At 41.2% G+C, this 13,921-nt stretch overlaps 1 protein-coding gene across 1 annotated transcript in view; it reads left to right on the top strand.

Moving 5' to 3' along the window:
- The window catches only part of brinp2 (bone morphogenetic protein/retinoic acid inducible neural-specific 2), a 222,190-nt gene that overhangs the window by 142,712 nt on the left and 65,557 nt on the right, over positions 1 to 13,921 (top strand). Inside the window, exon 5 of the mRNA XM_035170797.2 lies at positions 3,600 to 3,705. Within this exon, the coding sequence (XP_035026688.1) occupies positions 3,600 to 3,705 (106 nt within the window). The remainder of the gene's footprint in view (positions 1 to 3,599; positions 3,706 to 13,921) is intronic.

Raw genomic sequence — 13,921 nt, 5'->3', positions numbered from 1 at the left:
CCTTTGGCATTCTAGCTGTTAATTTGTTGAGGTAATCTGTAGAAATTTCACCCCACGCTTCCTGAAGCACCTCCCACAAGTTGGATTGGCTTGATGGGCACTTCTTGCTACCATTCGGTCAAGCTGCTCCCCAACAGCTCAATGGGGTTGAGATCTGGTGACTGCGCTGGCCACTCCATTACAGACAGCAGACCAGCTGCCTGCTTCTTCCCTAAATAGTTCTTGCATAATTTGGAGGTGTGCTTTGGGTCATTGTCCTGTTGTAGGAGGAAATTGGCTCCAATCAAGCGCTGTCCACAGGGTATGGCATGGCGTTGCAGAATGGAGTGATAGCCTTCCTTATTTAAAATCCCTTTACCTTGTACAAATCTCCCACTTTACCAGCACCAAAGCAGCCCCAGACCATCACATTACCTCCACCATGCTTGACAGATGGCGTCAGGCACTCTTCCAGCATCTTTTCACCTGTTCTGCGTCTCACAAATGTTCTTCTGTGTGATCCAAACACCTCAAACTTTGATTCGTCTGTCCATCACCACTTTTTCCAATCTTCCTCTGTCCAATGTCTGTGTTCTTTTGCCCATATCAATCTTTTCTTTTTATTGGCCAGTCTCAGATATGGCTTTTCTTTTCCCCTCTGCCTAGAAGGCCAGCATCCCGGAGTCGCCTCTTCACTGTAGACGTTGACACTGGCGTTTTGCGGGTACCATTTAAAGAAGCTGCCAGTTGAGGACCTGTGAGGCGTCTATTTCTCAAACTAGAGACTCTAATATACTTGTCTTCTTGCTGAGTTGTGCACCGGGCCTCCCACTTCTCTTTCTACTCTGGTTAGAGCCCGTATGTGCTGTTCTCTGAAGGGAGTAGTACACACCGTTGTAGGACATTTTCAGTTTCTTCGCAATTTCTCTCATGGAATAGCCTTCATTTCTAAGAACAAGAATAGACTGGCGAGTTTCACATGAAAGTTCTCTTTTTCTGCCCATTTTGAGAGTATAATCGAACCCACAAATGTGATGCTCCAGATACTCAACTAGCTCAAAGGAAGGCCAGTTTTATAGCTTCCTCTCCAGCAAAACAGTTTTCAGCTGTGCTAACATAATTGCACAAGGGTTTTCGGTTTCTAATCATCCATTAGTCTTCTAAGGCGATTAGCAAACACAATGTACCATTAGAACACTGGAGTGATAGTTGCTGGAAATGGGCCTCTATACACCTATGTAGATATTTCATTAAAAACCAGACGTTTCCACCTAGAATAGTCATTTACCACATTAACAATGTATAGAGTGTATTTCTGATTAATTTAATGTTATCTTCATTGAAAAAAACTGTGCTTTTCTTTGAAAAATAAGGAAATTTCTAAGTGACCCCAAACTTTTGAACGGTAGTGTATATGTTACCTCCTGCCTCTGCATGCCGCGCAACCCCTCACCTGAGCACACCGGACATTATTGTGTGGTGAACATGTCAGATCGTGCTGCGTTGTTCATATGTGAAAGTTCATGTCTAAAAAAGTCTGTTAGTTGTTCAATTCCCATTGATAAACATATAGGTTCTGTCCTCTTTGAAAGACGTGTTGGTGCTGGTGACAAAAGACATTAATAAAATGAATTAGAATTCAATTAAAGATATCAAGTTGCTGCTGTGTCTGTTTTCTGTTTTGCCTCCAGAACATTTTCTTTAAAGGACGAAAATCTAGTCGTGTGATTTGGGACATGGAAGGAATTTGACTTAATTTTGATCCATTCTGAATTTCTTTGAGTAGTAGTGGAGATAAATTATATTGTAATTTGAAAGCATGATGATAGAACAGGGATGGTGTTGGTTGTGGGGTTTACACAATTTCAAAAATATGTCATCTGGTTAACGAAGGTTTCTTTTTTCTTTCTGAAAGTCTGAGTTTGGACTTGAAACAGTAGTATGGACACCTAACTTCTTGTTTACGTTTTTTACCTTTGAATGACTTACCTTGTGTGTCTTGTGTTTGTGTCACTTCTTGTATTTGTCAGGTTTTCCGTTTGAGTGATTGTCCGCCCCGCCCTCCTGCGTTTCACCTGTGCTCAATTATCTCTACCTCCCGGGTGTATTTTGTCTGTGTGCTCCACAGTCGTCTTCAGAAATTTGTTCCCTGCTGCTTCCTCATGTGTCGGCTTATTTATTTATTTGTTGAAGTTCCTTTATTTTTGCCTGTTTTGTTTTGTTGAGTTTGAGTTTTACTTCTTCCCAAGTTTATTTGTGCCTCCTCGTCTGCTGACCGCCAACAGAGACTTTAAGCCTGTCGATTTTGTCTGACGTCCGCTCTCTGAGTAGTGTGAACTGCACATGCTGACAGCAGATTAGTTTGTGTGCAGATTTTGAAAAGTGGTTGAACGAGGCTAATCCTTCCAAGCGGAGCAATGGCATCAGCAGGTTCTATCGGTGTCTAAAAATGACAAAAATTGATGTCAGGGGGGATTTAGCAAAAAATTTGGATTTCAACATTATTCCATAAATTTTACAATCTGGTTATCAAACCATGATGTTGAACCCTTGAAGCCTCAACCATCTGATTTGGTTTTAATGGATTTGGCCATAAGCAACAGACAGCTCTACAACATGGATGATTATCATTAAGACTTAACTGATGCTGTCAAAGTGATTGTAATCTTTTTATGGGAACATTGACAGAATATAATCCCCTGTAACTGCAGCCTCCCTCAGCTCTACAGAACTTTACAGAAAGTCTTCAGCACACGTTTCAGCTGTGCAGCCCACAATCTCACAGCTTTTGCCCAGTGTCACTTTCATAATGGTGATTTTGGATGTCAGAGAAGAAGCTCTTAAAACCTACTATACACTAACTCAAACAGGAAGCAGCAGTGAGTGAGAATAACCGGTGAACAAAGTGACACATTTAGCAGTGAAACATTCCAGATATATTTCCCTCAGGATTTGGAGCTAAAGGAGAGTAAATGCTGGACTTAAATTAAATTACACTATATCATTGTAAAAGGTGACTATACATAAATTGTGTTCACAGGTTATTTCCCTCCATGGTCAATACAAACCAAATAAAAAATGGCGTTACACTTGCTGTCTTCTATATTTGTGACCAGACGAAATAATTCAACAAACCATCATGCAGTACAAAATCCATGTAGCATTCTTCAGGAAGAAGCGATGTCTGTGTTGTGATCTTGCAGAGGAAAAATCTAACGTCATGATTCCGGCTAAACAACTGATGCATCCACCACTCGAGTTTATTTCTCATGCACATGTAAAAGTGCACATCATCAGACCTCCGTTACAGCACAGAACTGCTAAAAGGCATTTGACTCAATGCAACTTTCCCTCGCTGCCCGTACTGAGGCTGCTTTACAGATTATGTCATCTTTTACAGACGCCTGCACTTTTTCTCTCACATTTCTCGTCTCTCTCGCTTCTTTTCACCATCGTCCATGAGGCAGCCGGCTCAATTCAGGCAGCTGTGGGTGAGGGAATGCAATCAGAGGGCATCAGTGGGCATTCTCTACTAATGTGGCATTGTTAAAAAAAAAAGTGTATACACTGTGTACCTGAATATACATAGTGAATAAGTATGTCCTTTCTCTGTTTCCCAGGTAACTGAGACAAGGACGGGCCCTCTCGGCTGCAGTAACTACGACAGCTTGGATTCAGTTAGCTCTGTGTTGGTACACAGCCCAGAAAACAAGATCCACCTAAAGGGTAAGGCTGGATAACACACACACACACACACACACACACACACACACACACACACACACACACACACACACACACACACACACACACACACACACACACACATATATACAGTCAGTCACGTATATATTCATCTTAAATGAATGCAGACCCACACTCACAAACACACAAGTCACAGCCTCGAAGAAAAGGTCCACTGAGAGGGTTTTTCACTCCCACACACACACACACACGCACGCACACGCACTACCACCATCTCCATCCACCACACAACCACACACACACAAGCCGCTCACCTCCTGGGTGTAGAAGCTGGGCAGGATGACCCTTTATTTTACGCTGCAGTAGTTTATATGTCTGTTCTGCCTGACTGGCCCTCGCTCTCCTGGGGAATCTGTTATCTTAGCAGGCTGTAGATGGACCGTGTCTCGCCACAGTGACCCCAACCCAACCCCGCCTACCACACCTGGAACACTCAGTGCACAAGTAAAAGCTCAAATGGTAAAACTTGGACAAGCCTTGTTGCTTGATACAACTTGCAGTATATCGGTGGAATAAGAGGGGAAGGGACGGACTATGAACAAGAATTTACAGAATTACTCTTGTTTATTGTTACTTGGTCACAAACAAGCCACTTTTACAAAATAAGAAAATGATCTCCATGCTAATGTCTAAGTCTTTGGGTGGAGGCAGAGTGGGGTGACATCGTTTTGAGGCTAATTCTTATTTTGTATGCAGTCGGAAATGAAACTGGTTAAATGAGCCACTTAAGGAGACTCAAATCGCTGAAGGAGAAACATTTTCAAGATGCCAGTGTTTCTCCTTGGAAGAAGAGGTAAACATGTTTTGTCTGTGTGAAGGCTGAAGTATCTCAAGCTGCTTTCAGACATGCAGAATGTGTTGTTGTTGTGAACGTGTCTAAGCAGGCAACCCCCCCCGCCGCGTTGTGCACGTGTGAAACGAAATCTCAGGAGAAAGTCCGGACCCAAATTCTGTGGAGATCCTCCGCAGGACACTTCTGAAAACGGCTTCAGTAATGATCTGTGACGAGTTTTAAGTCAATAGTAGCTGATGTACTCCTGCAGGGGCAACCTACTCTCCATACACGCGGCATAATAGAGTTACTCAAATTGTATTAGGGGGAGTCATTTAAATGCAGCATTCTTTTACTCACACTTGAGTCAATTTGTAGAGACAAAACATTTCTTCTGCTCCATTACAAGAGGATACACTTGTTGAGCTATCCATTATTTACTCATTTATACACATACTGTAATCACACTGTGGTCACAGCCAGAATGACTCTGTTCCTGGTAGGTCACTGGATTAAAGAGTTCAACTACAATGGGAGATTTCACACAAAGCATCCACTGTCAGAACATGGCTTGACTGCCACTCATCTGACAATGAGCAGTGTGTCTGTTAAGTGAAGGCTGAACAGTTTATAATTATATGTACACACATTACATCAGTCAACAGTTACAGACTGCTATTTGTATGTAGATGATGAGTAGATGGTCTTTCTCAGGTAAAAAAAATGAAGGGGTACGGGAGGGGTATAAAGCTGAGATCTGTCTGCCTTCTAAAGACTGTATGCTTGTCCTGTGAACAGTCAAAGCAATATCTACTGACTTTATGCTGAATCCTGCCTGCTGAGGACGGTAAAAACTGAGGTTCAACTCAAGTGTCTTTGCTAGTTTCAGAATAATACAGTTTTTCTATTCAGCATCAACATTGTTTAATTTACACTTGTGCCCAAGTGAGAGGTGTGGTCAGGCACATTGTTAGCACAGGGCTGTCTTTAGGCAATGGAAAGTGAATGCATATTTTTAACCAACAACCTTTTTATCCAGTGTAAAACGGGTAAAAACGGATTTGAACACACCCCATTACCTCTAGGTAGCATTTCAGGAGCCAATGAAGACACAAAACACACACACACACACACGTGTATGTATGTATATATATGGCAGAAATGGCAGAAATTCAGCAATAAATAATAACAAAATGTGGGTAACCTGTCATCATCAGAAATCTCCAGTTAATCAGTTATAGGGTTTTGTCTTTTTCATTGGGTTCTGCTCTTTCAGCAAGGTGGCAGACAGTCTGATGACAATGAAACGATTTAAAGAGCATAAATAAAGGAAAAGAATATGAAATTACCATTATTCTCTGTGGCTACCTGGCTCTGTCCTTTCCTTGTAGAATTATCATACGAGGAATAGTCGCCAGCTCTGACCTGTAGCGTCTTCTAAACAGGAGACAAAGGGTGACCAAACTTTCTTGTCAACAGAGGTTCGTCCTTGAGACTGAACCTAATACAGAGAGTGCAGAGACACTACTTCACAGTGGGCACTTCAGAGTTCTCCAAAGCTGAAGTATAATTAGCTTTTCTATTGTTAGGCCAAAGGCAATAGTGTTGTTAGGATGCAGTCTGTGTGCCCTGTGCTTCTGAGGTGATGAGCATTATCAGCATCTGGCTGCAGTTCGGCTTCCATGAGAGAAAACAAATAGCCTGGTTGCAGATGTGAATTATGTATTGACAGGCATTTTTACAACATGTATGAATGTATTGTTGTTCCATGTATAAATACTGTACATTCAAAAATACAGGACCGGCAACAAATGTTTTTAATGTTACTTAATGTAAGTTGTCACATGTGGAGACAAACCCATAGAGAAACACAACCAACTCTGCAGTGTATTGTCTTTCAGCTCCTTGTTTAGTTTTCTTATGAACAGAAATTGTATTGTTTGGTTCTGATCTCTCATCAACCTCATTTTTAGCAGTAGAGTGTAGCTCCAATAAACCCAGTTAACGCTTTCTGCCCTACCGAAGACATACAGACGCATACAAGAGCATTTTCACTTGTCAAGTCCTGATTCTCTTTTATTTCTTCTGTGCTGCTTGTTGGGGTGCTCCAACCTTGGATTGACCAGATTCTGTCAATTCTCAATAACAACTCGCAAATCACTCGTTTCCAGGTGAAAACAAGTAATTTTCGAGGTGAATGCAACCTTTTCATGCAGTGCAGTGCAGTTTTCTTTAGCAGCATAACTGGCAACTCTAAAGTTGGGCAACGCGAGGCCAAATCTGTCCTCGGAAGTTCCTTCTGTTTGCATGATTCCTAATGTGAGCAATTAGGTGGTGAACCCGGTGGAGCATTTAACTATTTGCTAATACATTCGCTGTATCTACTTAACATGAATGTGTTCTCAACTTGTTCAACTGGCCCAACTGCCTGTCCCTGCAAACAAATTTGATTAATGTTGCTTTTAAGTTCAGAAAAAAACTAATTACTTCTAAATTACCAAGAGTTAAATTATCAAAACTCAGGTAATGAGCTTCCTGAGGACTGTGAGTTACCAGCCCCAACACATTTTAGACACAAATACAACACGTGAATAACTGATGATTCTGATCAGATTCCAGAAAAAATACCTAACTTGACCGATTTTTCAACACCGACGCCCAAGTCAGGGGAGAGGAGCAAAGAAAAAAGGCACAAGTACTGACATCTCTCGAGGTGAATAACTAGCGTGTGTGGAAGATAGATTTTAGAATATAGGACTAGATGGTAAATATCCCTTGTACATTTGAAGACTTCTGTACAAGTTAGGTTACCAACTAACAGTGGATGTTATCAGGTGTTAGCGGCACCAGCGGATGTTAGGGTCATAGCCTCAGTTGTGCGCCTTAGCGTCATCGAGTGTTTTGGCCTTGAAATCCACGAAACAGAAAAGGAGGAATCTGTCTGTAATTTTAAAAATTGTCAAAATAGATTACAAAGAAATGAATTCAGACATTTCTTTTGTCAGGTCCAGAGAGATTGTGTTTGTGAGTCCATTAAGCTGTAGGTTAATGTGTCTTTGCTAAAATAGAATTTCTCTGCAAAATGAACCCAATATACTTTGCAGTTTGCATCTTTCAAAACAGTGCTGATTATTATGTAGAGGTGTACGGAGGGAAAAAGCCCTGAGCTGCCAGGTTAATATTTGTTTCTTTTTATTTACTAATGGTGTAATATATGACGTGTTTATTCTCTGATCTTTTTTTAATGGAAATGGAGAAAGTGCAACCCCAGCAATGTCCAAGGGTAAACTCTTCTAATTCCATCCAATTAGCTTGATGGGTTTCCATTTAACTGGAATTTCAGAGCTTTTCCTGGGAGCCCAATCAACACAAATTAGGTCATGCAAGTAGTTTTTTTTCATTATAATCATAGGGATCAATCTCTGTAATTCCTAAATTCCTCCCATTGATTTGTGTAGACCTCAGCATTGTAACAGGATGAACAATTCTACCTACACAGCCTTTTGTATCTGAACCTCTGCACCACTGCTAACTGAAAAGAAACAGTATTAGAGTTGTAGGACAGAAGTGGTACATTGTACTTTCTATTCCCCACATGGTTCAACACTCGGCTGTTCTTACTCTTTCTGATCCGTCTCTAATTGCATGCCCCTGTGTATCTTTAGGCTTTGCCTGTGCATGTGTATGTGTATGTGTGGGTGTGTGTGCATATATGCTTCTGTTAAATCAAGACCATTGTCTTTAGTGCCAAAAGAGGCTACCATCTCTCATCATTAGCGGTTGACAAAAAACAGTGTGGCTTTAGCCTTGAGTCAGAGCGCTGCTTTGAAGTGGATTTGTGAAATTATTATTATCTTTATTGAGTGTTTGGTCGAAGCTTTTTGCCTTCAAAACTAAACCTCTTCGTTTTTAGTTGTGCGGCTCCTTTGAGTATATGAACGTGTTTATGCGCGTTGTGTGTGTGGGCGGTGTTCTTGAGCAGGAGTGCATCGACAACACATCCAGAGTCCAGGAAAAACAACCCTGACAAAAACAACATGGAGAACTGTGTGGGGAGAGACAGAGACACACATTGAAACCAGTGCATCAGTTGTCTTGGGCAGCCTTGAACAGCCATTAGCCTACATACTCCCGACTCAGAGAACCTTCACTCTCACCACAATGCGAGTATGTACACAAGTCACAGGACTTGGAGAGTTCTGCACCAAAAACTTTCTACACTGGTGCACTGCCAATTTAGAACTGGTTGGCAACAGACTGCAGACTGGTGCATTAGAAAGGTCCATGTGTGTTTCTCAAACCTGTCAGAACCGGCTTCTTTTATGACCCGCCTTTTTTTTTTTTTTACCCGCAACAACAGGAGAGCAACTGCATTCATTGCTTTGCATTAGTTGGCTTTCAAAGTCAGTACATCTTACATTTGAAGTTTTCAGAAAGCTTCTTGTTACTGCTGCTTCAACACATTTTTCGATTTTTAGTCACTAACATCAGTTGTTCCAATCTTTGGACCAGAACTTTTGTGGAGATGTAGCATCCGTGCCAGCTACTAGCACGTCTTTTTTTTTTCTTTCGGTGGAAATGCATTGAGCCTGTTCTCCATTAGGCACCAGCACCATGTAAGTGGACAACGACTGAGGATCCCATTCCATAGACTGCTGCTATCACTCTTGGTTTGACACTGAACTTAGGCTGGTTTGACTGAGGTATTATGTTCCCCAGAGAACTGTACTGCCTGTATGCTGCTGGCCTTGGATGGATAATGTAGCCAGGCTCATTGTCAACATTAAAACCAGGAAGAAATAAGGCTCTGTCACCCCGTATCGCTGGATCAGTACCTGCTGTACCGTGCACCTGTTTGTTGCAATGACCCTGAGAATAAGCCCACACTGACTTTTTCTGTGGGGTGGTGTATGTTCTTTGTGTCAGTGTTTTCTCAATCATCAGGCTGACTGCTGTCTCCCCTTGACCAAAACTGCAAACACAGATTTCTTCTTCTGTAAGTCGCTCACTAAACTGTGGTTGGGTTGGAAAGAGAATGATATCATCCCCCTGCAGTGTAGTGTAGTGTTTGCAGCTTTTGTATTTTGTGATTTTCATGTAATTTTGTGTTGCACTAGAAACTTCAGGAGCTAGGTGTTGTTTTCCTGCCGTAAATTAGTAATATTATTAAAAATACTAACTGCTACTACTAGTAACAATCAAAACTGTTGTTAGTCACAAAAGGTTGTATGTGGGTTCGGAATGCAAAAAAAGAGTCCACAACAATTGCCCTGGTGATTTTCTCACTGCAGGTTTTCAGTAAAGAGATATGCTTCCAATAAATGTGTTTATTGGAGGAACCTATTTGCCGTCTGTCAAGCAGCTGTACAGCAAACATGCAAATGCAGACTAAGTGGATTCAAACTCTAGAGCCTCTTGTTTTGAAGTAATAGTGCTAAGCACTGATCCACCTGTGCCACGAGTGGAGACATATTTTTGGAGACCACCATGGTCTTATGCCAATTATTTGTCCAATGGTCCAGGACCTAGCAGAAATAGCTGGAAATTATCAAAATGTTATCGCTGCACAAAACTGTCAAAGTTAAACATTTGTCAACAGTAATTTTATTATAATGTCTAACTCTACATGTCTACTTGAACTCAATACAATTCTTAACACTGCATTTCCAGTCAAGGTTCCAAAGAACACATTGCACATTGTGATTTATGTACCTGTTTCCTTTCACATCATTTGTTTCATTGGTTCATAAGTGATAGATCCTTTAGACTTGCACATTAGCATAGCTAGTGTATTTAAGCAATCATAGCTGTAAACCCCATTCCAAAGGTCCCTTTACCTTCAAAAAGTACATACCACCTGAAAAGATCTCCCTGGAACCTAATTCAGGACCTAGCTCTTCTGATGGAAACATTGTGTCTCGATACAGTAGCTTATCCTTAAAAACTCAACGAATTAAACAAATACAATCCGTGTGGAATGCGCAGTTACAGCTATTTTCCGTTGCACTACAAGCAAAGATCATCCTATTCCATCAAAGTCTCTTTGGGAACCCAGCAACAGAGATATGAGTCTATAATGGTTTTCTCTGAAACACAATATAGGCTTGGCCCAATGTCAAAGAGGCAGTCAAAGTAGTTTCTCAGTGTATTGGCCTTCGCAGAGGGACTCCAGGAAAACCTCTTAGAGATCATCCCCCAAAGTGCCCCAAACACGCCTTTAGAACTCTGCTGGAATTCCATCAATAGCAGGAGCAGGGCCCAGGGACAGATGCTGTGCGACACTTGTGAGTTCCTGCAAGGTGAGAGATGTATCAAGTGCCTCCCTCTGCTGAGGCCTTAGCCTGGGCAGTCACTAAAACAAAGTCTCAACACGCCACCTGTCACTGTAAAACGGGGCATATGTTTTCTTTGCAAAACTTCTTATTTGTCCCTCCTCTGATATCACAGCCCTGAGTGGCAGTCTCAATGTAAGAGTTGTTTGAAGATAGAGACACCTACATAAATGTTGAGGGAGAGTGCCAGGTGAAACATCCTCCTTTTGTACTTGCCATGATAGACGCAATTTGTCCTTGTAACTGGAAGACCAATAGGCTCTTAACCACTCAACACCAATCAGGCCTTATCTATTCCCAACCCTAATGCCCTGCATTTTGAATCCACTAGCTGAGAACACAGCTGATTGTAAAAACAACCAGCAAAGTACAATCTGCATTTCATTCTTTGCAACGGACAGTCCATCTTGACGTGACTGAAATGTCATGGAAGAGTGAGACAGAAAAAGAAATGCAGGCATGAAGATGGGCATAAAGGGAGCCACAGAGAGTGGGATACAGTAGCATCTGTAACAGCCTGTATGAAACGTAATGTTTATGAAGCTCGGTCACTGCCAAAGCCTAACACACTGTGAGCTGGAGCACAGTCCAAAAGTACCAGCACCACCATCTGCTGTACAGCCAGGAGTACATTCCAGCGGACCAAGTGCCTTTCAGAAGCAAAGGCTTTGAGAGAACACACACACACACACGTACACACACGCACATACACTTAGACACACACTGATAACAGAGGGGTGGTGATCATGGGGGAAGCTTAAGAGCTTCAAATTGCACAAAATGGAAAGTGTGGTCCCTGCTGGAGACTGAGAGATAGACAGAAACGGAACCATGGGTCTGCTATTTCTGGTCTTTTGGAGTGATATAAATCTGCGGCAGAATGGAAGCAAAGGTTTATGGGTAATGACCCGAAAAAGCCCCCCTCAAAAGGAGATACCCACTGTCTTTTTTCCTGGAATTCATTGTAGGGAGTTGAAAATAGACGTCTAGAAGAGACAAAAGTAAAGACAAAAAAACAAGAAAGATTTTCTTTTAATAACTGTTGCCAAGGAAATAATAAAAATAAAGTATAATCAAGTCAAGTCTGCTGGAGCCTTTAATCCATAATCTCTCTCATCTTTTTTATCATCAGAAGGCAGACCAAAGTTGAAAACTGTTATCTCTAATTAAAATGTACAGTTCACATCATGGAGGTTTGATAATTGATATATGATTGATTATTAAATCGATGACCTCAGAGCAGTATTCAACTAGAATACATAATATTATTTATATTTCACCATTAGATAAAAAATATATGAATTGAAAAAAGGTGGCAACATGGCGGCAAAGACGATGACATTATGTTTGACAAAATATCGGGATCAGTAAGGCAATGATCTGATGTACACAAGGTGCACAACTGAATGTCCCTAACATCCGCTGTTGGTCACTAACATCAACTGGTGGTAGGCATTAAGTAGTGCGGTAGAACATATAGGGATATTCTCCATCTTGTCCTGTTCTAAAATGGGACAGTGTTTAGTTTAAAAAGGCCTGGAGGTAATGATGTCTGATCTACTGAGCAGGCAACATGGCTTTCATAGCACTACCATACAAGCCAGTAAGCAGTCAGACTTAAATTTAGCCTCAGCGTACCCTCAAGTTCGGACTGTTTCGGACTGATTACGAGACCAAATCATTTGATAACAACTGAATTTATGTCCCTAGCATCCGCTGATGGCCGCTAACACCTGCTAACATCTACTGGTAGTTGGTTACTTAAATTGTGCAGGAGACCATCAAACGTACAAGTGGTATTCACAAAATCTCAAAATGTTGCAAAAAGGTTTTTACACTTGGCTGAGAACTGCTGTATCGATGGAAACAAGTGGAACAAAGCTTTTGTTCACAGAACAGACAAAAATAGCCTGGGACAAAAACATAATGGCTCTGTGGCGACTGTTATGTTTCACATGTCACATGTTGGTTAGTGCTACATATCTTGGATTTGTACTGCCTCCTCTGGTTGATCAGTGAACCATATGATGGTATGGGGATTATGCATGTATAAACAAAAAGTAACGAATCAGGCTAGCATCTTTAAGTGCAATATCTCAGTCACCATTCTCTCTCTTTTCCCTCAGAACCTGCTTCAGTTTATTGTAAAACACTAGCCATTAAAAAATGAACTATTAGAATTTTTGATAAAGTTAAACAACAGTTACTTTGTTAGTGTTTGCAAAACTGCTGCTTATTGCGTCATTAATACTTAGAATCATTCATATTCATGGTATTCTGCAAAGTTATTGTTTGGGGTCATTCTACCTGATTAGTTGTAGTCTCTGCTGTCTGAAACCTTTTAAACCATTCTCTACGCTCTGTCGCTCTGACCACAGCCTCTCGGCTCATTTATCAACTAAAAGTGGGCACAGCTTGCAAATTAGTTATTCAAATTTAGAGTAGATAGACAAAAGTAAAACAAAGAGGTGTGATCATGTAAAATAATTTGAAGATAACTCAATATTTAAAAGGAAACATGGATTACAAAAAAAAAATGCTGAAGACACATTTTATAGACAGGAAGGGCTGAATCCACACTGCCATCATTACACTACAGCAGTAGTCAAAAAATTGTATTTACATTCCCACAAAAAGTACACACAACTTACACATAAGCCATTATAGGATGGATGGGGGACGTTGAATACATTTAAATACTGGTGGAAGTGAAAACAAGGCCCTTCAGGTAAAGTTGTAAAGTTGAATGCAGGAGAAAACTTTTCAACCAGCGATGTGCTCACTTGTTTGCTTTGCTGGTGAAACAACATTTCATTTTAACTTCCATTCAAATGTTCAAGGATGTGACTCCTTTTCAGCTCACCCCCCGCTCAGAGTGTGTGTGTATCCCGGCAGTTTAGGAAGAGTCACGTTGAAGGCCTCTTTCAACCAAAATGCGCCTGCCATATCATTCCCACCTCAGCAGCATGCGTACTGACTTAATTGCATCGCTGGGGCTTGTGTGGCATCAAATTATATAAAAATGCCAAATAGGGGTTATTAGTCACCCTAGACACGTGTGACACACTGAGGT

The sequence above is a fragment of the Hippoglossus stenolepis genome, chromosome 11 (assembly GCF_022539355.2).
Source record: "Hippoglossus stenolepis isolate QCI-W04-F060 chromosome 11, HSTE1.2, whole genome shotgun sequence".
Classification (NCBI taxonomy): domain Eukaryota; kingdom Metazoa; phylum Chordata; class Actinopteri; order Pleuronectiformes; family Pleuronectidae; genus Hippoglossus; species Hippoglossus stenolepis.
The sequence above is the reverse complement of the archived record's forward strand: the minus strand, read 5'-3'. Positions and strand labels throughout refer to the sequence as shown.